The sequence below is a fragment of the Vidua chalybeata genome, chromosome 1, assembly GCF_026979565.1.
Source record: "Vidua chalybeata isolate OUT-0048 chromosome 1, bVidCha1 merged haplotype, whole genome shotgun sequence".
In the NCBI taxonomy this organism is placed as follows: Eukaryota; Metazoa; Chordata; class Aves; order Passeriformes; family Viduidae; genus Vidua; species Vidua chalybeata.
In genome coordinates, this window is record NC_071530.1 from 51,738,649 (window position 1) to 51,765,789 (window position 27,141).

The following is a 27,141-nucleotide window of genomic DNA, read 5'->3' on the forward strand; positions in this document are numbered from 1 at the left end:
ATGGGGGGGTGAAGCAAGTATGAAATGTTCCTGCTCAGTATATCAGGTAGAATCACAAAAATTTTGCAAAGCACATATTTGTTCTTCAGCATGTTAGGACAGGATTTGGACCAGTTTCTCCACTGAATTCACATGCAAAAATGTTTTCTTTTTTTCCTATGTTTAGTTTGGTTCTCATTTGTCACTCTGAATCCTTTCTTTTTCTAGACTTTAAAAACCCTATTACTTTCTCTATTGGTAGCTTGATACCCAGAACACATTTTTATTTATTATTTATCAACAGAATTGATTTGAAGTTCATTTCTTGCTTGCCTTAATTGCATTTCCTTTATCATAAGGCAAGCTGTAATCATTAGTGTGTGCTGAGGATGCTTTGCAAATCTTCCCTCCCTAGAAGTTGATTTCTTTTTCCTAGGTCTGTCTCACTTTTAAAGATCCTCCTATTTGTCTAAATAAATGAAAATGAACCATATACACATAGTGTTTATGAAGTTGCACTGTGTGAGAATCTTTGAAGCAAATTTGTACTAATATTGTATTGTAAGCTAAGGTTCTGCCCTCAGTTACAGCCAATGAAACCAATCACATGAATAGAGTTCCTCGGATGTTGTTAATGTATGAGTTTACTTCAAAGTACACCTTCCACATTATTTACAAAATATAATTGAACCAGAATGTCAGCTATGGAATGTGAAAGCAGTCCTGTAATGCAACTCATCTTAGTAAATGATTAAAGGCATGTGGCCAGGCATCGGGCTTTGTGCTAGGATGTGTAAATGGGATGGTAGTTTTCTATGCCCAGTTAGGGCAGCGGCTAGTTAAAGTATCAGAAAAAAAAAGATTTTACAGAGGAATTTGACTGGTAGGAGAAGGGTGATGGATCTCTCAGAGAAACATGCATAACAGAGACAAGTCAAGGTACACTCAGTGACTATTTTGCAATCTATTGTGCTCCAGTACCCTGTGACAGACACAGACATTTAGCACGGAATTTCCCAAAACTCATGTTATTATTGGTTTTTAGTTCTGGATTTCCCACTTAATCACAGCAGTTTTAAGTCTTCATATCCTATTGACTGTGTAACCTAAGCCCTCAGAAGAGCTTTCTGAAGAAATTACCACCAGCATTCAGCAGGTTTGAGTGTTGAATCATGATCTACTCAGAGAAACCCCAGCCCAGACAAGTGGCACGTCGGTGTCCTATTTACATACCTGGGTGACAAGACAGTGCTTCCTCCCACTTTCCAGAGAAACAGCCTGTTAAAAAAACACAGGAATATTTTAATGAATCCTGAATAGCTTGGGTCTTCCCCTTGATGGAAAAGAGCACTATACAGATACTTTTTTGCTTAATGTCTGTGGATGTATTTGGAGCGCCTCAGGAGCACTTGTGTTTATTAAGTAACTTGTTACGCGGAGCAAGGAGCACTTTCTCAGTGCTGGTGGCAGAGGAACAGAAGCGGTACGGGCAGACAAGGACCCTGTTATCCCTGGGCTAAATACGCATTAAAACTGCGCTGTTTCATTCCACGCACATACTGGCTGTATCGGGAGTAAAATGACCAGAACGAGAGCAGGACTATTCGCAGAGGCCAAGTGGGCTCCGCTGATTTCGGGGGGCAGAAACGAGGCCGGAGCCCCGGAGATGCGCCCCTGGGGAGTGGATCGAACCTCCGGAGCGGCTTCGCTGCTCCCCAGTAAAACGCCTCAGCTCTCCCTTGCCCGCACTCCTCTCCCTGGCGCTGCGAGGGGACAGCTCTCCCTGAGGAACGGGACGGGACAGCGCTTCTGCTGCGACCTCCCCCGGGACACCCGCACTGCTGTAACCCTCTGCCCCCCGCCACGACTCCCGGGCGGGAGCACACGGGAAGGCAGAAGCTGCGTTAGCGCCACGCCGCTTTTTTGCGAGCAGTGCCGCAAAAGCACGCTCATGCCTTTGGCAGCTGCCGGGCAGAAGCTGCCAGGAAGTAGAAAATCCACACATATACACCCTCCCGAGCAAGGAGGAACGACTAAACTGTCTCGTCCCCGCTCCCACCTCCTCTCATCCTATATTCCGGGACAGGTGGAGAGCCCGCCCCTTCTCCACCTCGGCGGGGACGGCGCTGCCGGTTTCTCCTCCCCTCTCCTCCTTGCTCCCTCCCCATCCTCCTCCTCCTTGGCGTCCCCAGAGGGAGCCCCTGCGCTCCGCGACCGAGTGGAGAGCGCAGCCGGGCGCACCCCGTCCCACAGCCGGCTCCAGCCGCTCCGCAAGCCCTTGTGCACCGGCCGCCGCCTGCAGCAGGAGGAGCAGAGGAGGGAGGAGGAGGAGGAGGAGGAGGAGGAGGAGGAGGAGGAAGGCAGCAGTCAGCCCGCAGCGGGGCACGCACGTGAGCGCGCAGACCTCGACGGCCGCCCTCCAGCATGCTGCTCGGAGCCGCGCAGGGCAGAGCGCCGGAGAGCAGCTGATCGCTGCCGCGGGAGAAGACCAGAGGGGAGCAGGAGCGGCTCCGCGGAATCATCCGTGCGCCCGTCCCGTTCCGTCCGACCCCCAAACACACTCCGCCGAGGGAGCGGCGGTCCCGCAGCATGGGCGGCCGCAGCCCCCTCGCTGCCGCCGGGCCCCGCGGCGCCGCTGTCCTGGTGCTGCTGCTGGGGCGCCTCGCTCTCTGCCTTGCCGTGGAGGGAAAGAAAGGTAGGGGGACGGGGGGGCGAGGGCACGGGGGTCCCGCCGTCCTTTGCCGACTGCGTACCGGGGGATCAGGGAGCCGGGGCTGCGGACGGCTGCGTGCCGCGGCCTCCCGTGGGGAGAGGCGGAGGGAAAGTCCCAACTACTTATTTCCCTAAGAAAGAAAAAAAAAAAAAAAAAAAACAAAAAAAAAAAAAAAACAAAAAAACCAACCAAACAAACAAAAAAAAAACAACCAAAAAACCCCCAACAAATCAAAACAAAAAACCCACCCCAAAAACAGAGAGACGGGGGAAACGGGGAGAAAACCAAACCTATAGCAGAGATCACGCAGCCCTGACTTCCTGATTCTTGGCTTATTTTCTTTTGTGGGGGTGGAGGAAATAAAAGGGAATAAGCCTTGGCACATCTCATCGGTTGTGCTTCTCTTCTTTACTGTTTCTTTTTTCTTCTTCCCCCCTTCCCACGTTTCCCAGTCGCTCCCCGGAGAGCACTTCCCGGCTCAGCCCAGCACAAACGCTCTCGGCTCCCTTGCACCGGGGCGGCGGGGAAAAGCCGCGGGGTTCCCGAGTAAGCGCCGCTCCGGTAACCCGCTGTCGCTCTGACCCGGACACCTCCGCTTGTCCTGTTCAAAAATAGTCATAGTGATAACAGAAAAAAGTATACACCTGGGGAGGGGGTGACTGAAAAAAAAAAAAAAGGAAACTTCGTGTGGGTTCTGGTTCCCCAGTTATCAGAAAGAGGAGCGATTTATCCCTGCCCGACCCAGCGCGAAGGAGCCGCCGTCCCGTCCCGTCCCGTCCCGAGGCTGCCGGCGCTGCCCGCCCGTGCCGGCGGTGCGTGGGAACAGCACGGCGGGGCTGGCTGTGGGGCCGGGGCGTGGGGCTGCCGCGGATGCTTGGGTTTTCCTTCTTTATTGGAGAAGCTGTCTCAGAGGATAAGACGTTTCTGGCTGGTCAGACCTGTCGCATTTTCTCTGTGTGTGGTGTTCTCTTTTGTGAGTTTGGAGAGCAGGCCCCGGCTGCTGTTCCAGCCGGAGAGCAGTCCTCTTTATCTTGGAAATCTGCCAGCCAGAGGAAAAAATGCAGATTTGGGTGGTTTGGTTTTTCTTCTTTTTCCTTTCATTCTTTTTAAAGAAAAAGAGTGAGAAGAGAACTATTACTTTCTAGAAGGGCTGATTGCATGGCTTAGAGCAACTTAGTCTTTCGTGAGTGTGGACGGTAAAGCCGCCCTGAAAGTGAGGAACACCCCATCCAAAAGAACTAGTTGCACAACCTTTAAAAAAGCGGAAAGATTCTCTTGTTCCAGAAATCAAGTTCATACCTGTTGTTGATGTAACGTGGGCAGTTTTTCTTTCCTGGTTTTCTTTTTATTTATTTATTTTTCCTCACTCTTTGAAGCTGGTGAGAAATAAAGTGCCTCCCATCTGCTCTGCCTGTCTTTTGAGATGCAGTCTCAGGTTCACATGCCCTGTATAATACATTAAGAGTGAGGAGAAATACCTTGTTTATAATATTTAATTCTGTGTCTCATAAGTTTAGGAGGTTCCCAGGTTTTTGAGGATTACTAAATAATCAATGGCTACGTGATAAATCCAATAGAGGCTATTCTCAGGATGTTGTATCAGCAAGTAACTGTTCCTCTGGTAAGAGCTGGAGGCTCAGTGGCAGAGGTGGAGGCAGAAGGATTTCTTCAGAAAGCATTAACCAAATCAATTGATTTGACTTCATTAGTTTCTCCCCACAGTTGAAGATAAGCAAGAAAATTACTCAGAGGCACAAAATGAAGCAGCATCTGAGAATTGAGCATTATTGATTTGAAGCAACAGGTCCAGCAGGTAGTAGAGGATCAGTGTATGTTTGGGACTACCTCCTTGGTCAAATGATAAGACCTAGCATCAGAATTCAGGGAAATGCTGAAACGAAACTTGCTGTCATAAATATATGCAACACTTCTGCAAGTTCAAATCGCATGTGAAATGACACTTCTTAAAACTTCAACCTGATTTGTTCTATTACCAAAATGAGAGGTCTCAAAAAAAAAGAAAAGGTGCCTGGGCAGCTGTTAGAAGAACATCAGAATCAGCCTATAAAATCCAATCAACATAGTGTTTGAATGGAAATTTAAATACAATTGTGTCTTCTCCCGAAATTGTAGAATGAATTTTCTTGAAGATGGATGAGAAAAAAACTGGTTTTGTTGTAACACTGTAGTCATTAAGATACCAACAAAAGCCTAATTGAACATATTCCAGAACCAAACAGCATTCATCACAGGGATCAATACCCTCCTCTATGTACCTGCTCTGATGTTGACCCACAACAAGCAGAACTAATCCAGATTTCCACTGATGTACCCCAGGAGGCCTGCTTTGTGGTACCTGAGATAAATACCTGTGATAGCTGGCATGCCACTTATGGTGGATGTATTTGACCCGTGTCCTTTGTGTGACAGTGCTCGGTGACAGTGTTACGGTTCAGCAAATTGCTTTTTGTTGCTATATATTGGTTTTATATCTCAGTTTTGATCTGTAGCTGCAGTCGTTGTGGGATGGGAGTGTGCTGCTCCGTGTCAGGAGTGTGCACACAGGCATGCCAGGTAGCTCGGGAGCTGCCAGAGTGGACTATGGTAGCTTTCTGTACCTGGAGTCTTATACAAAGGACTAACTTCTTTGAGGGTATCCAAGTATTCATGTCCATGTGAAGTAAAACACTTTTGTCTAATATCCTGTGCAGTGTTTACCTGTGGGCTGTGTGTGTACTTATATGGTGTATTGTCTTGTAGTTTCTGCACTGTGTATTACTCCATGCTTACTTGTGACAGATGCCTACAAGTAGACACCTAGAGTCTTTGTGGATTGTGCAGATCCAGTTACATGTAAGCCTGCAGTGCCTTTTCAGATGCACTCCAGTGCAACCTGGCTGCTGCTCTGTGGAGCAGAAATCTGGCAGGAGCCTGTGAGTTATGCCTTCTATGGGGGTCTCCCAGGAGCAGGGGTCTGCCCACACATCCACAGTGTGGCTGAGAAATCAGCAGTGTTTTCTATCTACCTGGTACCAGGTGAAGGATGCCTCATGCTCCTGTTAAAGTTCCAGGAGAGCTGGTACACTGTTCTCTCATTCCTGTGTTTGTATTACCACTGACACAAGTGGAATTTTCTATGTGGACAGAAGTTAGTAGTATGTTTGTGTAGGTATTTATTATGTGAGGTCTTGTCTATGCAACCATTTGTAATTTTCTATTTCCTTGGTAAATGACCAAACATTTTTGGATTTGCAAACTAAAATAAATCTGTGCAGTCTTGATGGTAAATACAGTTAGAGAAATGGAAACTTAGATACTGATATGGCCCAATTTGGTGAGATAATAGAAATAAATAAATAGTGTTGAGTGTATAGCTGCTTTTACTCCAGTGCCTCACTGTGTGAATGATTAAAAACAAAACCCAAACCCCATCATTAAGAGCAGCAAAGGGAAGGTAAAAAGCTTGCAAGTCATCTCCTTAATTCAGGCAATCTGCAAAATATAGCGACTATGTGCAAAATTTTTCAAGGGAGACTGGCCTCTCAGCAAAGTGTGTGCATGGTGAGCAAACTAAATGCTTAAGTGTTACTAAATACAAATGTGTTATTTCTTGCATCAAGAGTTTATTAAGAGATTTGCAGATAAATAGGAAATCAAGATCAATGCCCTGGAGACTTTACAATCAGAGTAGTCCATTGTAATTTATTTGTTAATTTATAAAGAGAGACTTTTGGGGAGTGTCACACAGTGCCATTATGGTCCTCAGGGCTGACTTTTGCATTTAGGTATCCATGTATCACTAAAATCACTGGGATATACTAGCTTTAGCAGCAAGATAGCTGACTAGCCAAACCAGTTCCTTCAGAAAGTGTCCTTATCTTCCTTGAGCACAAACTGCCTTTGCTTAATAGCTCTTCGGAAACAAGCCTAGTGGAAGGTTTACTTCATTTTTGGGAGGATGACAGTACCTTCATGGAATGGATTTGCATAGAAACTATTGATGTTGCTACAAACTCTTGCTCCAGTCCAGGTTTCAGTAGTATGTGTGCATCAGAGAGTACAGTCACACCGTGTATGTGAGTGGATTATCCCAGAAAGAACTGATACTCAAAATTGGTGTCAGCATGTTATGTTATAAGCACCAGCATTTACAGGTATGAGAACTTGTGTTAAATCTCATGTTAGACTTGGATCTGTATTGCAAAAGGGTTTGTGTAACAAAAATTTGACTTGTAGAACTTTTATTTGAGGGAGCCAGAACAGGCTGTACTCACAAAAGCATCTTCTGGCTGTTCTATATTAGGAATACTTCCTCAGGTGACCTGGCTGACAAACCTTTATAAATCTAGACTAGTCAAATTCTGTAAAAAGGTTGCTAGATGGAATAATTGCCATTTTGGAATTGTGTGAATTGCATTAGGCATATTCTAATTGTGTTTATAACTTTTCAAACCCCCTTTCTGCTGTACTGCTCTCCTTGGACATCTACTTACTAGTGGAAAATGAACTTCTGTCAGTCGGGGCTCATCTGGCACAAGAATCATATTCCACTTGGCTGGGATATCTCTAGCTTTTATCAGAAGGAGAAAGTTATTAGGAAATGCAGCAGCACTGTTGTTTGCTTCTCAGGGGAAGGATCGTTCTCACTTTTTGACTCCTGCATTTGCTTTGTCGCAGTTGTAGGAGGTGTGTAGCCTGTGATGAACACTCGAGCAGCAGTTTCTGCGGTAACAGGGATAGTTGCCTGTCTCGCACTCGCCTCAAGGTTAGCTTGAGCAACACATCTTGCTCTATGTGCCTCTCTGGGTCCTGAGCAGTGCTTCACCCAGCACCTGTGATAGGAACCATGGCTGGGAGCTGCGTGATGCTGAGCTGTATGGCAGAGGAACACGGATAATTATGAGGGGTCCTTACCGCTGGGATGCACCCTTCAAACAAAGCTTCTGCAATGCCACATACCTCTGGTGCTGAGGGTGATACAAGAGCTGTGTTGGATGTGACTCTTCAGAAGTCCTCTGTTCCTGAGAACCACTGCTGTTCATACCTCTTGGCTTCAGAGAGGTCATGAAATGCATGAGTACATGGAGGGCCTGCACTATGGGTTTGTCAGCATTGTGTAGGTGTTGGTAGAAAGTGTTCAGGTGAGTTATGTTTTTCCAGGCATTAATGGTACACAGTGTGGAAATCCGCTCCTTAGTGTTTTGCGTGGACTTTGACAGCCCCTGTTCAGCATAATACAGCACACGCTGATCCTGGATTTGACCTTCTCCTGTGCCCCTTCTTTCAGGAACTTCCAGGAACACTATTAGTAGGTACAGTATGAGACCTAGTGGTGTTTCAGTCCATTCTGATTATATTACTTCTTGACTTCCAAATATGGCAAATGGAATTGTAATGTTTCCTTTTTTATGGCTGAATTCTGCTGACCTAACAGTATTGAGTAATAGTGTATTTTTTAAATTTCAGAAATAGTTACAGAACATTTGGCATTAGTATGTGCAGAAGAAGTAATTTCTAAAGGAAATGTTGAAAAAAAAAGATGTACTCCTCTGTACAGAGAAGCTGGACCAAAATAAATGTCTATTTCTGCTGAAGCAAGGTGGTTATTTATTAGGAACTGTGACACAATTCTGTAGTTTGTCTTATGGGGGGAATGTGTGGGTGTGGATATGGTGCTCTCCATGCTTAATGTTATTGAGGGTTGTTCAAAGGAAGAAACATGAGAAACCTACCTGTGAGATTGTGTGCTTAAACAAGAAATCTTCCTGATGGCCAAAGTGAAAAGATGTGGCTATGTGGGTTGGCCATTGAGCTAACAAGTGCAAGTGCTACCACACCACACCTTTTAAAAATTATTTTTTAATGAACAGAAGGCATAGCTAGGAGAGAGATGCGCTGGATTTATGTATCCTGTAGGGGTGTGCAAGCTTTCATTTGGAAGCTTCAATGCAAAGTGTGTTTTGCCTGTTGACAGATCTGTGCAAGGCAGATGCAGGGATTCTCCTTCTGACAGCATTCCTTCGTCTGCCCAGCACATCTGCGTACATGAAAGTAAACATCTACGTGTTCACATGCATGATCTACTAGCAGAGTGCATTGAATCATGGGTGGCTTTTGTTTGTTTCAGTGGTTGAAGAGAAAAAAAAAAAAAAAATTAGAAAAAAAGAATAATTTCCAGTCATACTGAAACAAGTATGTCAGGGGTGGTTTTAGTGAAGTGAAGAGAAAAAAAAAAAACAAAACAGCAACAAAACACCAAGAAAAAAGCCCTGTTTTAATATAATCTGGAAGATCAATTTGACTTGAGACGATTTCTTTTCAAGTTGGATAAGAAGCAAAATGAAATGCCGTTTGAAATGAAAATTTGCAGGTTTATTTTGAAAATACCAGAATACCACTTGATTTTCTTATACCTTCCTCCCACTTAGTTTTTTGGCCAAGGCATGTTTGCTGAGGTTGGCTCAAAAAATTAAGACTTTGGGAGTGGGGTAAATTGTCATTTGTGTACACATTAATAGTTCTGCTCTGATCTCTGTGAGCACTGAGATAAATGAAGCCCAAAATGCTTGTGATCACTTTTTTTCTATTTTCATAAATTGAAATGATGAAATAGTAAAAATAATGAAATAGGGATAAATAAATAGGCTTAAATTAAAAGAAGCTTAGTATCCATTACCTCCCTGGCCTCCACATGTTTGGTGCCTTCACCATCCATTGCTGAGCTCCAGAGGAGGAGCCCAGGCTCCTTGCTGGAGGCAGGCTGGGGCTCTGGGCATGCAGGGTGACACTACCAAGCAGTAGCAATGCCCCAAGGGCCAGCAACACTTCTGTATGGGTTAAAAGCCTTCTTGTCTAGCGGTTACCTCTCCCTGGTTGCTTTGCCTTGCAAAGGTGCTCTGTGAAAGGTGGGTAGCCTCCCCAGGAGTATCTTCCAGCTCCTTGGAAATGTTGGGGATTTGCCAGCCCACTCCATCCCAAACAGAAAAACTGTAAGTATTCAGGGCCAGCAAAGGCAGTTGTGCCAAAGCCACTCTGCCAAGGTAGATGGCTCCTTCCTGGGTGCAGAGACCAGTAGGGTTGGATGAGTCGGCAGGGACCATGCCAGACCGGATGTTTTCAGGGTAAGAGGTGGAAGGAAGAAGAGGATATAAACCAGCTGTCTTGATGACAGGATAGTAATATTTTAGCTCTGGCTTTTATAAGAAGAAAATTATCACTTTGTGGGAATGGTGTTTGTATGTTTGGTAATCAGGACATAGTGGCATAATCCTTGCCTTCCCATCACCAGATTCTGCAGTAAATACAAAGATAACCAGGAAAGCCTTGGAAACCAGCCAGTCTTGGCATTGGGGCACTGTGAGCTCACACAGCACTTTTCCTAGATAGGGAAAAGTATTGTTTTATCTATCATGATTCAAGGGCTCAAAGCCACAGAGACTTTGAATGCCTGAGGCAATACATCTGGCCACTGATGAAGTTGCCTGCTAGTATTTTGGCCTCTCGCCCCATGCCCAAGCCAATGATAAACACTGCCTGGAGTTGAAGGTAACCAACATCCTACTTGGGGCTTATTCACAAGCTTTCAAAAAATGTCTCACGTGCAGCATCATTTCTTCCCTTTCCTGAAGGCCCTTCTGTGTGCCCTTCCCTGGGGACATGTCCCTTGATGGAGGCTGGCTGGAGCCTGGGATGAGGTGACCTGTGGTGGCATGCATCTGTCTTGGCTCCTGGCAGCTGAGGCGTGCTCACTCCCTGCCTGTGGTAGGACTCAGCGTGCCTGGCCTCTTGCTCCACTGCCCCGGGGAAGCCCCAGCACCTCCTGAAATAACAGCAGTGTGAGACAGTAGCTGCAAATCAAGGTTGGGTGTAAGCAGATGTATTGTTTCCTAAATTATGCTTTTTATGTAGCTGCAGCACAGTTATGATGGCAGTTTTCACATTTGCACGGTCTAACTTAAAAAAACCCTAAAACCAACCAACCAACCAACCAACCAACCAACCAACCAACCAAAAAAAAAAAAAATTGTAGCTTCTTCTGTCTGGGGATATGTATTCATGGATATGTATTCACTCCCTCTCCCCCATTAAACTCTGAAACATATGTGCAATTCTGAAAGTTAAGTCTGAATCACATTTGAGGCAGTGGATGTTTCTTCTTGAGAACTGTGTACTTCAGTTATGCAAAGTGAAGTTATGGCTGCATATGCAGTTCCCTATTAATAAACAAATTTTTCATCTTGAAAATACCAATTTCCCCATTGCATTACTTAATTCATTGCATTGGAATTATTATTTTTTTTAAATTACATTTACAGTGTTTTTGTAGAACAATGATGTTTTCTGAAGTTCACTCAGGAAGTAAAACTAAAGAAGGAGGCAGGGTTCAAGAAAGAAGCAAGCTTGTTTTAGCAGTTGGGTCAGTTATTTCAACAATGCCTTTAGCAAAGAAGTAAGAGGCTGTTTGCACAAATCAGTAACTAGTTCCCATGATTCAGATTGAATCATGTAGCTCAAGTAATTTGAATAAATAAATGACTTCTAGTAAGTGAGACAACCTCTGCAATTAGGATGGCATGCTACATATTCTATGTTATTTATTATGTGGTTTTCAATAGATATGATTAAGCTGTTTTACACTTGGAATGCTAAGTAGCATTTCAACACAAGCCACTTAACCAGAGCTCACATTAAAATGAGGTTCACATATGTTTTGCACAGCTAGCATTGTGATGTATCTTCTACACTTATATTTTCTTGTGAATTTTCTACAAACAGATGCCTAACAGGAAAAATAAGTCACCTGGCCAAGGGCAACTCCATTTTCTGTAATTGTAGCAGGCAATTCTCAAGCAGGTCCTTCCCAAATATTTACAGTTGCTGCAGTCTTAGCTTTCCTTCATGTCTTACTTGGCCATCAACTCCCATGGATGTGCATAACTACTCTTCAGAATAGTTCAGCACCAAGTACATGCCTTTTTTTTTTTTTTTTTCTTTCCCATTAAAAACAAACAGAAAACCCCAAGTGAAAAACCAATTAAACCAGAACAAAACAAACCAATTTTTTTGGAAGCAGAAGTGTTAGTTGGCAAAATCCTGACTCTGGAAGCCGATTTGTCACAGCTAGACCATAATTGAAGCTGTTAGATTTCCGCATGAACATGGGTTTTACACCACAAAGCAGCGGGTAGGACGTGGGGCCCTTGACATTTGAGGAGATTTGACTTCTCTCCCTTAGTCTGGTTCTGAAAACACTCCTAAAAACCAAGCTGTCGGAAAAGCAGTCACATCTCCCTCAGGTACTGATCCAGATCTTTCCTAATGGAGACCTGTGGTAATGTGAACAGAAAATGAATTATGCCCAGCAGGAGAATTTTTTCCACCTCAGGTTCCATATTTGAATTGTGACTGATATCAGAATGCTGAGACTGTCCTTAGTGAGACACAATGGCCAGCAGGGCACTGATTGCCTGTAAATATGGATCATTTGGTGTTTGGCTTTCTAATGAAAAAAAGTCCCTTCTAGCTGGTCCTTGTGTACCCAAACATGTTGGGGACACAGCACAGGCTTCTATTGGAAGTTTCACTCATGTAGCAGAGGAAGGTCAAGATGAGAACTGAGCTGGTGTCTGTGCAGTGGACTGAGTGAGGTGCTGGCAAGGTGGTATCAGCTCCACACTTTGCCTTTATTGCCGTGTTTGTAACATCTGGGTAGATACTGATGCCATTATCATTACCCCAAAATTAATGGCAGAAATTCAGTCTTTGAGAGTAGGAGCAGGGACAAGTATTTCACAGCAGATCCGGAAGGGAAAGCATGTAAGACAGATTTATGTTGTGTGTTCAGCTTCCACCTGCCTGTAAGGATAACTAATTGAGTTGCAGCATTTTTACTTTGGTGTAAAAGTAATTTGTAGTTCCTGATTTGATCTCTTGCAATGAAGAAGTCTGCAGTAAGAGGTGAAGTTGAAACTTGAGCACCTTCAGTTATCTGGTAGGATCTCATTACTTCTTCGAACATCTGTTTTAGGATACCTGCCCAGTTAATGGATCAGTTTGATATTTGTCTTTTTGTTTTGAATTTGAAAGAATGACCACTGAAATACTCTCTTATTTCCATCTGGTCTTCAAAAAGTAATTAAGTGTTGAACAATGGTATTGTCAGTCTGTTTCCTACCTAATAAGCTCTTCAAGGTGCTCTTGTTAATGATTTTATTATTTCGAATCTGTTCTTGTTCTCTCTTTCCCTCATTAATGAGGCAGATCCCCTAGGCAGCATTAATTTATCACAGTTGTCTATGGCAGGTGAACTAATCCAGCACCAAGGAAGTTTGTGTTCAGCAGTGTGTAAGATGCTCCCATCAGTATGTGTGGATAATTCTTGCTGACACATGAAAGACTTAGCATGTGCAAAAAAGGAAGAACAGACCCTTTTTCTAAATGAGGGTCATCTTGATTTGAACAGCAGCAGTCTGGTTTGCATCAATGAGCACATGCTATTCAGTGAATTAAGAGTAAAAATAGCTAATTAACACCTTCTCTATTTCTTTTCTGTCTGGTCATTAGTTACTACCAGCCAAATTAATTCCTGACAGCATAGGGCATGGAAAGGTGTCAATGACAAACTCAGGTCAAGAACTGAAACCTTTGATTTTCTGGAGAGAAATATTACCTTTTTTATTGTATTGCCTGTATCATGTATTTTAACACAGGTATGCTAACGTCTGTGTTTTATATTTCAACTTATGAAGAGAAAATCTGAATTGATTGTTGGAATTTTAAAGAAGGGCTATTTTATCCTGTTTATTTTGGGACCTATTGGATCCTATCTGTGGACTAAAATCCAGTTTCAAAGACTCAGATAATTTCAGAAATAGCAAACATATGACTTCTATGTAAAGAGACTGATTATAATAGAGAAGATTGGAAAATGGATTGTTATGGGCCAGCTCTGTACTACTGAGAGAGATGATATCATACTGGTGATCACACTGTTTGGCTTAACAGCCCATAAACCCTGGTAGAAGCTTTTGTAAAATTGTCAACAATAATTCCATTCATTGCTAAATTCCTGCCATCAATTGTGTTTATGTAATTTCATAAAAAAAGGTTTTCCTCTGAAGATGTAATAACTCTAATAATAAATAATAGAAAATACTGTCAGCTAAAAATTAATGTCACAGGTCCACTGTTGTTGTAGCTGCCCAGAAGTCCCTTACCTGGCTTGGGCTGAGGTGGGTTTACATCTGAGGTTCCTGTGTGTAGAGGACAGGCACTTTTTCATTACCTCTGCCTGTTGCTCACTAGGTCAGCAGAAACAGTCAATGTCAGTGCAGAGTTTGTATGAAAATTAAAAAATAATTTAAGTTTACTGTATTTCTACTCTGTTGTTAACTTTCATTGTGGATTTTTTTTGCATTACAGTTATTAGAACATGAACATTAAAAAGGCTTAATTACTTTCATAAGCATTAATACTGTATTTAAAAAAAGAAGCACTTAAATTTTGGCTATAACTTATAAACTGTGTCAATGTATGGTCTCTTTCAAACTGCTTTCACAGCTACTACCTTCCTATCTCTCTTTTATTCCCCTCATCCCTTCTACATGATTGGTTAGATAAATTATTGGCTGTAGTGTGATGCAAAATGGGCTTTAATCCAAAGTGGGAAGAGAAGGAAGTTCTTTTGCAAGAAAATAAATAGCACATGGTATTTAACAGTGCATTAAGCAACATCACTGTTAATACTGCACTGATAATGCAGTGAGGACAGCAGGAAAATATGTCATTAGTTTAGTCAAGCAGTGAATTGCTCCAGCTCTGATATTTTGTTGGTGATGTTCAGCATATCCAATGCGTAAGCATTTGTTAATACAAAGCTTAATGAAGAGTTGAGCATGGACTTTCCACCTCTGCAGCACAGCATAGAAAGAAAGAGCTGGTTTACCTGCCTGTAGGTGGAGTTTCATTTTTATACTCTGGGAAGGAGAGGAACAGAAATGTGCTAAATAGACACAAGGTCTGTCCTAGAGTTACTGCTTGTCCATATTTATTTGCTTTATTTTCTTTAGGGGATGATGGTAGAGGTAGGAAGGTATCTTGGGGGAATATATTCTCCAGTTTCCATCTATACAGCTTCAGGAGTGCTTTACCTCAGAAAAATATAATTCTTAAGTTAATGATATTGAATGGCCCTTTGATAAACTTGCTTGCTCTATCTCCATCTTCCTGATGTACTTGACTGCGGGTGGTACAGTGTAATTCAAGGAGGGGCTCAAAATGATTTGGTTCCCCACCTTCAGAACGTGCAACTTTGATAAAAAGCATTGCAGCTACATACATGGAAGCTTATGGAAAAGGTAGAATTATGGAGAGCTGCTAGAGAGAGGAGAAAATCTGGAACTCGTGCTTCTCAGTTACAGTAACACTGCAGCAGGGACATGCATTTTCTCTTCAGGCTCAATCCAGCAAACCGTAGGCATTATATCCCTTTGAAGTCTGTGGATATTTTCCCTGCCACTGCAGGTTCAGGTTTATTTTATTACTTTATTTGCCTAAGAAAATTCTTCTCATCTAGTTTAAAGGGAAAAACTGATATGGAATACCACACTGTGTTATATGAACACTATGCCAAAAATAATTAATTCAAAAATAATTAATTAAAAATAATTAATTCAAAAATAATTCTCCCAAAACAGAAGGTAAGATGATAATCACATCCCAAGATTTTATGGTATCAGTATTAAAACTTGCAATGAGTCTTTCGCCTGGGTAAGGCAAGTAAGTCTAGTAAGTAGATATTCTGGTAATTGTCCTTCCATTTTCTTTTCTGAAAAGATTGTTTCTAGATATATTTTTGGATATGATTAATATGGGTGAATTCTGTAGGCTGTGTAAAGCATTGTGTCTTCAGGCATTGATTTCTGCCAGCCAAAGCGGTGGTTCCATGGATTAGCAAAAATGAGGTATCTCTAGACTTGCTGGAATGAACTTTATCAAGTTGTGCGGCATTTCACTCACACACTGGATGTGCTGAAGCCAGAATTTTTACACGGGAGCGCTTGCAAAGAAGTGTGTGTATGAAGCATACATCTCTCTCTCTCTCTCTTCTTGAGAACTATTTACTATAGGCTTGAGATGATATGTTAATATGTAATTCTTAGTATATATAGGCCTCTGGCACTCTTGCTTTACCATTTAAGAAAAAATGGTGTTACCACAGCAACTGCTATGCCACCTGGTAATGAAGCAGCTCCCATCTATGTAGCACTTGTAGAAGTACATTAGACAGATTTTTAAAGTGCATGTAGCTAAATTGAGAGTAGGAACTTAACACTTGGTGAATGCTACAGTGGAAGGAGATCATGAATTTGTTCAGAAGTTGAGAAAAGTTCTTAACGGAAATAAATAGCAATAGATCTAATTCAGCAAGTTCTTTGACAGATGCATTATTTCAAGTCTATGTACAATCCCTTTGAAATCAGCTGAGCTCTGTGTAGGGCTAGCGTTTGTACAGGTTCAAGAGTTTTGTTTTACAGGTGACAAAAGTTGCATTGTGAAAGGGAGTGATGGTTTTGAGAGGTTCCAGTGGTGACACTTTCGTAGGGTGTGACTGCTGAGGGCAGATACCTGGCATTTCTCTACAATGAGACACTGAAAATGATTGAAAGGGAAGTCATGAGTAACTGGAAGTATCAGAAGTTTTGATTTGTGGGTTGTTGTGAATTTTGGACAACGTTTCATATTACCTGTATTTGTGTATTATCTGTATTTGATATAACAAGGAATATGTTTTAGGGGTGTGTATATAAGTATGTTTTGTTGTCTATTAAACATTAGAGCAGTACATTGTAAAAGTTTCTGTACAAAAAATGTAATTGTTTTAGGGGAGACAAGAGACCTAGGAAAGACTAGAAAAGGTTTTAAGCTCGTCTGAATCTAGTAGTGTAGACCAGTGTGAGTTTTCCTTTAAGACACTGAGGTGTAGGAAGACCCTGCCATAGCTGGATGTTCAGGGCTGAACCCAAGCCCTGGTGAAGCTATAGGTTGTCATTAATGCCACTGAACACTCACAGGTTTTGCATGAAAGCCATGCTGGGTTGTAAGGCAGCTTTCCCCTCCTAGCCTGGGTCAGGCAGGCACAAACATTGATAGATCAGTTTTGGATGATTTCTGAACCTCTATCTTTTTCACCTTCACTGTAGTATAACCCACAGCACTTAGGCTGATACTCCATCTCTGTAATCCCCATTCAGATCTTTCTCATGAATTCTCTCTCTTGGTAACTATCTTTACTGTCACTCTTACTTTAGGACAGTAGAGCAGGTTTATTCTTGATAACCATCCTACAGCCTCAGTATGTTTTGTTTGAACAAATGCCAAAAGCACTTGGAAGTTCACTGAGTTAAAGGCAGCAATAGGGACTGTATCCTGGGAGTGGAAACAGCAACTTTGTGGTGCTGCCCAAACAATAAGAAAAACTGATTGAGAGGGTCACTAAGAAGTTTCTTCAGAAACTCAATTTGGATCTGGTACAAGTATGACAGGAGAATCCAGTGCATAAAAGATATTACATGCATGTCCCCAGTACAGTATTAAATGAATAGGTGTGCAGTGAAAGTGTTCAGACATGTAACATATATGATAATTTGCCTGAGACAACAAAAAGAAGTCAAAAAGCAGAATTTTTAATTATATCTTTTGCTTTTATGGTCAAAAGCAGAATTTTTAATGATATATTTTGTTATTTGTATGTAGTACTTTAAATGTACTACATCAAAAATTGAATGCAGGCAGTGATTTATCTCAGAAATATACATCCACCTTCAAAAATCCAGCCTGTCTGCCTGATACCTAATCAATCACTCACTTGTGATGATAAACTTGATGTTATGTTGGGAATGCTTTCCAGCACTAGCAGGTTTTTAACAAGCTGCTTGAGATGCATATTAAAAATGCTTTTGGAGACATAGAGGCAGAAAAGTTTAGAAGTCTGATGAGTGTTTATCTGAAAGGAGCTCCCAGGGGCAGAGGAACTGGGTTCACCATTTGTAGTAGTTTACCTAGGTAGGAAATTTATTTGTTCGTCTGCTCACAGAGACGTTGAGGGCACAGTCTGTTTTGAATTTTAAAATTAAAGGCAGTGGCATTATTTCAGTACATGAAGTTCAGGGCTTTGCCTAAAGGATGTGCTGGTAGGAAGGGTTGATACCTGAAAATGATGTTTTCTCCATAACTCACGGCCTGTGCACAAAGTGAAAGTGAGTGGCTGATGTCAGGGAGAAGAAGCTTCCCAAGGTTTAGAAAGTTATTTCATGGACTCCATATTTCATTGCACCAGATTTATTATAATGCTTAGTGCTCCCTTGCTGTGTTTCCTGATTGTATACAACATGATATGCTAAAGAGTGAGAGCTTGCTTTAGCTAAGTTAAACACCAAAGACTTCTGAAAGCCAGGCAAGTTTTTAACATATTTTCATTTATAGGAAGGAATAGCAAACATATCCCTGTGCTGCAGGCTTGCATGGGCAGCTGTTACCTAAATCTGACAGAACTTTTACATGCACAGGTATGAAAAGGGGGCAGTGTAAGTGTCTTCAGCACTGTGATATGAAAACATAACGTCACATTCTACCCTTAGGTAAATCTTCTGCAGCCCTACTGAAATGCTGAGGTACTGTGCTCAGGTCTGAAAGCAGACCTGGGTATACAGTCAGGAAAAGCAATGTTCAAAAGCAGGGATGCAAGTCTTTCAGGTTTGATCTCAGTCTGGGCTGTCAGGTATAAAGGACTTGTTGAAAAAAAAAAAAAGGTTTGTCCTTTATGATTCATTGTAGATAAGTCCTATGCCATAGTCTGTCAATTACTTTTTGTTGTTTTGGGTATTTATTTTGGGCCAATGTAACTTTAATAGGAATTTTGCATGGAAATTATAATCTGTTGCAGATAAAGCAGGGGATTTTGGCTTAGTGTTTCAGAATAAGTGCCCAAGAAAGAAGAAGTATGCTCAGAAGAAGTATGCCAAAAAAAAAAAAAAAATACACCAAGGAGGAACTAAAATTACCTGAATTCAAGTATCAAATCCTTAGCAATCTCTGGATTTTGGGAAGAGCTTTGGTTTTGATTTTGTTTGGGTGGGTTTGACTTGACTGTATAGGGATCAGAATAATGGATTTCCCATGAGATAGTCAAAAGAGGATTATAAAATCAGGATCTGAGTATTATAATTGTCTGCACTGTTGTATAGATTTGATATGGTCTAAGCCCCACCCCACCCCCAACCCCAAGTAATTGTGTGTTATCAAGAATTAAGTGCTGCAATACAAGGTGTGTGTACTAAAGAGACTTAATTTTCTTAAGTGTAAAACAAAGGGTGAGTGAAGCCACAGCAGTGTGTAAGTGCTGGGTCTTAAGAAGTGTTTATATGTGCATGTTTGGAAACTGCCACAAAATCCAGTGGTTTGGGGAAATGTACCCATTACTCACTGTCTCTGACTTTCTGAGACTTTTCTGAGGTGTGGGCATCCTCGAGTGCCAGACACTGCACTGGTACTGCCACTGGGTGGGTGATGCCCCTGTGAGAGTCGCTGTCCGGGCATGCCGAGGGGGAAGCCTCTGCCTGCCCCATGGCTCCTGGCACCGCTCACAGCCTTGGCATGCTGACTCAGCTCTGTGCCTTTGCTCTTTGGCCCCGGCTTGGCATCGGCAGGGGTTGGAGCCTCCTCGATAAGCTGGGAGGTTGTGTTTGGGTTAGGCGTGATTCACCCTGTTAAAACTTCTCTAGGTGAGGGCTGCGGAACAGCTTCCTTAAGGTCCCTTTAACTTGTCTGTCCATAGCATTTGCTTGCAAAGTCTATCAGGGTTTCTAAGTTGTGGACCAATAGAAAACAAAGCAGGGAATAAATAAAAAAAAGAAACTTTTAAAGCTTTGAACTATATATTGTCTACAAACTGTCATTGGCCATGACTGCATATTTATTAGTTCACAGCTTTAGGATATTCTGCTTTCATTAATATTGAGAATTAATCTGCACTGTGTTTTTCTGCAGCATTAGCAGCAATCCTTTGGCTGAATACAAATGAGGTTTTTTGCTGCAATCCAAATTCAACTGCGGTAAAGACTTAAAGAGGATATTTATGAGGTACCTACATGGCATAGTGAATTCTGGTTTGGCTGTTTGCTTTTTGTTATTGTTTTTAGGCTGGGTTTTGGGTGTTTTTTTAGTGACACTACTTTCTGCAACTTGCCAGGATAACAGGTGGGATATTTACATCTTTATTCTTACTTTCTTTTTTAATAGCATTTTATACCATAGAGGCCTAAGGAATGCATAACTTATTTCCATTGAGTTTGGTCCATTGCAAAAATCTCAGGACAGTAGCTGTTTTGCAGATCTATCATGATTTCTGAAGACAAAAGGCCTTTATATGGCAAAACTAGCCCTGTAATATTTGGAAAGCCTGCAAAAGGTGCTGCACAACTTCTGTACTTAACTACTGTATCACAAGCATACTTGCGAACTGGCCAGACTGAGCTGCGAAAAAGAGGGTTGGACACTTCTCCTTAGCCAAAGAACCTGATGCCAATCTTGGTCATGTTGTGTTTATTTTTTCCTGAGGTGGGATAGGTGTATTCCTTTGCCCAACCACTCACCTGCTGCCCTCACCATAAGTTTTCAGTTGGCTGAGCATTCTCAGGGCTGATATTTGCCTTTGCACAAAGCTTCATACGAAGGAAAAGCATCTTATAGCTGGGAAGAGTGGAGAAGAGCAGCATATGATGGCTGTCCATTCTATGATCTGATTCAAAAGGTGTTCCTTCCCCAGAATTTTTATGTATTTTTAATGGAGTATTTTCTTTTAAATTATGTGCATTGGACAGGCAATGCAAAATGCACTTGATAACTTCATGGTGTTTTGAAAATTCATGTTTGTTCTTCAAGCTTATTTTGTACTTTTGTCCTGGGCTCCATTTTATTGTCAATTAAAATCCATTAGAAAGAGAAACAAGTCTCCACAGATCCTGTTATGTACAACAGCTTCACATTTAAATTTGAAGTGTAATCATGCACAAACATTGACTTGACCAGTATTGCTACTGGCGTTCCTGTTAAGTGGCTAGTTTAAGGCTTAATGACCCCTTTGAAACCAAGTGCTTGCTTTCTGTCATGTATTGATGGTACTGTGTGAGGCCAGCAATTGAATTTTTTTATTTTCTTTTCAGTGATTTTTAGAAAACATTTCAGCTACTGGCCTGGTTTGTTCACTCCATTACTCTCACGTGTGAAGATCGAGCTGTTTGGACAGGGCACGTGACATCCAAACCCAGCTGGTTCATGTAGCGCCCTCAGGATTTCTTCTCAAATTTGGTGAATGCTTGTTAGTCTGCTTTTGGGATCATCATGGCAAGAAGTTGCCAGTTGGATGAGAAATTTATACAATGCAAGAGATGATCCATCAGGCCCGGGACCCTACATAGCAATGAAAATTTTCATTGGTGAGCCCAGTCGCCGGGGCAGGGGGGGTCTACTTGTGGTGAGATCTGAAAAGTAAAGCTGCAGAGGCCTTGACACTGAGTGTTGCCCCATGTTTCTCCATAGTGTGCTTAAGGGTGGAGAGAGCAAAGATCACAAAGTACCTGGTCTCTGAGTACCTGTGATGAATGAAAAAGTAGTTCACAGAGGTCTAAAATGCAACTGATTGAAAAAAAATAAATGGTTTGAGGTTTGGTAATAGAACAAATTGCTGGAAGCTTTGGGATGAAGTACATAGAGATGCTCACTTTTTATGTCATTTAGCATTAGTTTAACATAGGCCAGGCTAGATGTGCCATGCTTTTTACATGGGATTGGCACTTCAATGCTTTTAGCCTCCTTCTCCTACCAGAGAAAAGTCTGCATCAGCCGCTGGCACTTACTGAAGCCTTGGGCTGTGGAGGGAACATCCCCAGCTAAATACTGAGGAACCTGAACAAAATCAAGTGAAGCTTTTGCCCCTTGTTATTCATTTCATATTCAGTTTCTTATCCCATTATGAATTGGAATAATTTAATTTAAAAAGGCTGCTGGTAAAACCAAGAACATACTGAACTTGGCATCAGTCCTCTTGTGTAAGTCTGGGACTCATAAAAGACTTGGACACAGGATGAAGCACCTTCGGCGAGAGCTCCTGGCTGCTACCCAGGACAGCTGCAGGGATGCTGCAGCCTCCTCTGCCAAACGAGGGTGTTGCAATATGCAGCCACTCCTGAGCACAGAGGGTCTTTCCCACTAGCAGCTTTCTTCCATGGAAAAATGTATTCTGAAAAGCAAAGACTGAGCCTGGGACCAACCTGGAGGGTCAGATAACATCTTTCAAAATGCCACCCTGCAGCCCAGAGATTGAATAAACCTTGGGTTATGTCTGCTTTTTGGGACGCTTCACAGTTGCAGCACATGGTGTTCCCCAAAGTCGTGTGTGCAACCAGAAGCAAATGGGCACCTGGGGAGAGAGCAAAACTCTCTTAGTTCATCCCTCATGCTGTTAAAGAAAATCCTGCTTCCAGATCAAGCGCAGTGCTTTCCACAGTGTTTCCACAAGATCTTTCTGCCTCTTGCCAAAGTGTTTGCATGCCTCTTCTTGTGAACAGGGACAAGCAAAGTTGGAGAAATCCTTGCAGGATTCTGGGCTCTTGGCAGGCCTGTAAGCAAAGAGGTTTCTGACGTTCCAGTTCTACCTTTGGAAAGTTTATTGTCATGTTATGTAGAAGGAGCTCTGCTTATGAGGGAATAACTTGCTGCCCTCAATTTATGGAAATATACAGTGCATCTGTACCGTCAGTGGTGGATTCTATGACCAGTAAACCTACAGTTTCTTGAAAGTCTGAAATTAAAGTGTAACTTTTATTTTTCTACTTAATCCGTACAATTTGGACGTTTGCAGTATTCTAGAGAGGCAGCAAAATTACTGTTGGCTTTTCCACATTAAATCTTTGACCTTCCCCAACATTTAAGCATTAGCATATTCCCTGTGCTGTGTATGGGGGTGGAGAAAAGAGCTGTGGAGTTACACGCACATGCTGACACACACGCACATGTTTGTTAGTAGCTCTAGCAAGCACTTGGCCTGTGATCTCAAGGCAGTGTTTAGGGGTTTCTTTCCTCCTCTGCACACAATACTGGATGTAAAGCAGTTGTGCTGCAAAATGATATGTACAAATTAGGGCAAAACCATTACTCATGTTCAGCACTCCCCCAGATTCCCTGGGGGAGACCCGTAACATTTGTTGGTGTGTGTTTGTGCAGTCTCCTGTGCCCAGCCCAAGGGGCTCTTGTGGTACTTGGCTCCTTCCTTCGAGCCCTCAGTGTTCACGCACTGATCTGTCATCTGGCGAGGATGCAGAAGTTGAAACTTCATCTGTGCATGATGCTGATCATGGAGGTGTAGCGTGAAATGGAGTTTTCCCCGTGTTATGTTTCCATGAGTTTCAGACTTCAGCAGCTTGTGAGCTTTATGTAAGCTGATGGATGCATAAGGAGTGCTGAGCGCTGTAGGCATAGGGCAGGGAGAGGAGCAGAGAGGCTGGTTTCAGGGCTGCACACATCTGTTACCTTCCTGCCATGCTCACAACAGAGCAGCGGGGGCTTTTTGACACTTTGGATTTTTTTCAGTTCAGTTACTCAATCCCAGATTTTGTTTTGTACATTACTGTAGTTTCACATTTCACTGGAAATTATTCACTCCCTGTGCCAAAAATAGGAAGTTCGGAGAAAATATGGAGTAGGTTCAGGAAAGATGAGCAAATACTTGTGTTCGAGGTGATTAGCTCCATAAGTTACACTCAGGTTCAGATGGAGCAGATGAACCTTTGTGCAGCACATCAGAGCCAAGTGTGAAAATAACGGGCATGAGTCATATTCATGGCAGATCCCAAGCCTCTCTCTTTGAGAATAAACCAGACGAAAGGGCATCTGTACGCTTCTGATGGCTAAAAGATCTTACCAATTATAGAACATGTCTAAAACAGAGTAAGACTATACATTGTATTACAACTCCAGAGAAGTATTGCTAGTTACTGAGTTTTACTAGGCTAACATTTCATCCGGGATGGAAACTATGAGGCTCTCCTTAGCCTGCATGCTCTGCAATAACATTTTATCAGCAAGCAAAGTCTCATTAAATACACCCCATCGGCTGTGCTTGCACTGCCAATTTTTGAGTGGAAACATTGTATTAACTTGGCTGTTCCCTGCAGCATATTGCTCTTGGAAAATTATAACAAAGTGAACAATCCCCAAATCAGCATTTTTCATTTATAGCAGGCCATAATTTACAGTACGGTATGGATCTACGCCTGCCTGGAGAATTCCCTGACTGCCATGGCAGGGAAGAGCGTGCATTTCTGTATTTGCCCAAGAAAGCATTTGTCTTACATGTGCACACCGGTTTGGATCCATATGGCCTCTGTGTTTTGCTGTGTGTTACGTGTAATGACTCATTATCAACTGTCTAAATCCAGATGGCACATCCGTTTTAGGACCACAGTGTATCTCCTGCATGGGAATGACATGCACTTCCCAGGGCCAAAAGTAAAGGACAGTTTGTCCCTTGCCTCATCAGACCCCAGCCTGCTAAAACCACCTTGATGTGAAGACTTTACAAGAAAAAGGAAAATAATTGCTTCAAATACAAAATAAAAATCCAGCACCAATGTTTTTAAAGAGGAGTTTCAGGCACTCAACAGAGATGACTAAGCAGCCCACCTCCTTGCACTCTAGAAGTTTATTGCTTGTAGCATCTATGATTGCTTACTTAACTGGATAAAGCTAATGCAGTGGTTTCATTGAAATTTTGAAGCTTTAAGTAAGCAATGCCCTGAATATACTGAAAAAGAGCAGAAAATTTTGCTGTTACAGGAAAAGGAGAAGAGACCATTTTTCTTCCCCCTATAAAGTTTTCTTTGTCAAGAGTAAAGCAGTTCATTGCATGCCCATAGGTTCTGAGTAGTTGTTCTCTTTTGTTTGCGTAACAATTTGTATCAGCAAATGAAAACAGTTCAAGCTATTCACTTTGGCAGTTTCTTTTTGACAAATGCAAATACAAATTTGTAACATGCTGGGAAAGTCCTAAGTCCTGGGGGCAAACCAACCACTAGTGTCCACAGAGGTGTGGTTGGTGTTGCGTTTCTGTGTGTATTTACTTACATGTATCCATGGAAATATAGGTGTACTCTTATTTTTACACATCTGCTGTATAGAAAGCCCGATTCTTTAAAAACATGACCAATGGCGTTTTTATCAGGCAGCTTTAGTCTCACTTAGTATCAGATATTTCCTGACAAGTGAAACTATTCCAATGCCAATACTTCAGACTGACACCTTTAGATACAAAGTCTGTGGATATTGTTGTATGTTAAAAAATAAAATGAAATAAAATTTACTCAAGGAAGTATAGTGCTTTTTCCATCCAAAACATTCTCTCTTTTTTTTTTTTTTTTTTTTTCCCTTTCTTTCTGGAGCATTTTGCAGAGTCTGGATGGGAAAGTATACTTCCCTTAATACCATTAGAACTGAGAAGAAGGGGTGGATAATGGTTTGTACTACTGTCTTTCATTCCCACCAACTCCAGTATGGCTTCTCCCTTTCTTACTCAGTCTAACCTGATTTAATATTTTGCTTCAAAAGAGGGCAATTAAACAAAAGGTCTACGCTTTGTGCCAGCATCTTTGAAGCCAACCATGACACTCCATTCCCAGAGGATGAAAGATAATTTTCAAGGAGGCCTAAAATTTCTAGAGCGTAAACAAAGTAAAGTGGATGTTTTCACTAAATGGCTGTATTTATTAATAATTGCATTAGCTGCCTCTTATGGGTCTACACCTGTTGATTTTTGCATTATTATTCTGGTAGCTAACTCAGTCTTTTCAACACCAGGGAGGTGTAGTGAGTGATGGCTGGTGTTGTTTCAGCCTGGAGAACAGGATGAAAGTGAAGGTGCCAAATCTCTTTTTTCCACAAAATTTTTATAAGAAAGAGGGCAGCAGCAATAGTTAAATCTGCCCTGTACCCTTATAGGTGATGGAATAAAATGGAATGATGTTTTGGAGAAACTCTGAAGTCACCTTATTTTCATTCCTGACCTGTGATTGTTCTGTCAATGTGAAAGGACCTCTTTCATTATTTTCTTTTTAATATATTTTTTTTAACATTGAAATATGTTCACCAAGACTAGGTTCTCCTTTCCAAATTTGTTATTAAGAGTCAGCATATTTGAAGCCTTTGTGGGTGGGCTCATAAAAAACTTGATCTTTCTTCATGTTCTTTGCATAATGAAGAAGAAAAAGTAAAAACACCTCTGGGGGATCCTGGTAATTGAAACCTAATTCCCAGGTATTTAAGCATATTAATGTCTTTAAAGACAAGGCCAGAAAATTATGGGAACATCCAAGGACTTTGTACATATTTATGTGAGGGAAAAAAAATTCACAGCCTTTACTTTTTTTTTTTTTTTTAATCCAGTTGTATTATTTTTTTCTTGGAAACATAAAAAGAACTGCTAAATTAAATAAGTAGGGGCAGCATATAAAATGCTGATTTTTAGCCCTACCACTCACTAGGAGAAAGCAGATGTTTCCTGTGTAGTTGCATCTCTGTTGAAATTCACGTAGAACTCCATGACATTGAGAAAAAGAGATTTTTTTCTCTACCTCCCAGGTGGAAGTGCAATGAACTGAAGGCCCATGCCACAGTTCACCCACTTAAGCTCATGGGCTGTTCACAATTACACTCTCCAAAGTTGCTCCTGCCTATTAAAGATATGTGGGATTACTAACTGAAGATAAGGTTGGTAGAGACCCTAGTGCAACCCGTTAGCCTGATTTGATCCTGCTGCACAAACAGAGAGTGGAGAACTGAGGGAGGAGTCACTCCTGTGAAGGTAGATCTTACTGCTTTTCAGCTGAAAGGTATCTTTACTTTTCACCTTCCAAAAGTGAAGTCGATTTGGTTAGGGACTGGGTTCAAAATCTAGGTCTTGGCTATAATGAAATGTTAAAAAAAAAAAAAAGTCAGTAAATAAAGAGAGAGAACAATTGTTTCCTTAATGCAAATTTGAGCAGGTTGATTGATCAGCTTACAAACTTGCAGTGATACAAATATGCAGTGATACGAACCACCCCCCTCCCCCCTGCCCAGCAGTTTAATACCAGAAAATATTCTATAGGTAGTAGAACATTTAGAGCTGAACTGAGATTGGGCAGGGGATATTGTAGAGAGCCCACTTTTATATAAATTTCTGAGAGTGGCAGCATGGGGGAATTTCTTGGTCCTGTCATCTTATGACTCATGTTTGCAGCCTTCATTTGGTAGAAAAGTCATTTGCTAACCTCCCTGATGCATGGAACTGTGTTTGCTAGTGGTTTAGAAAGCATGTAGGATTCCATGCATCCCATGAGTATAGGATTTAAGGTGCTTCA

At 41.9% G+C, this 27,141-nt stretch overlaps 1 protein-coding gene across 3 annotated transcripts in view; it reads left to right on the top strand.

Moving 5' to 3' along the window:
• Positions 1-2,178: 2,178 nt before the first annotated feature.
• Positions 2,179-27,141, top strand: part of EGFR (epidermal growth factor receptor) — a 158,934-nt gene continuing 133,971 nt past the window's right edge. For all 3 annotated transcript variants that reach the window (XM_053943409.1, XM_053944167.1, XM_053944978.1), the window contains exon 1: positions 2,179-2,674. In XM_053943409.1, the coding sequence (XP_053799384.1) occupies positions 2,569-2,674 (106 nt within the window). In that variant the 5' untranslated portion in view covers positions 2,179-2,568. The remainder of the gene's footprint in view (positions 2,675-27,141) is intronic.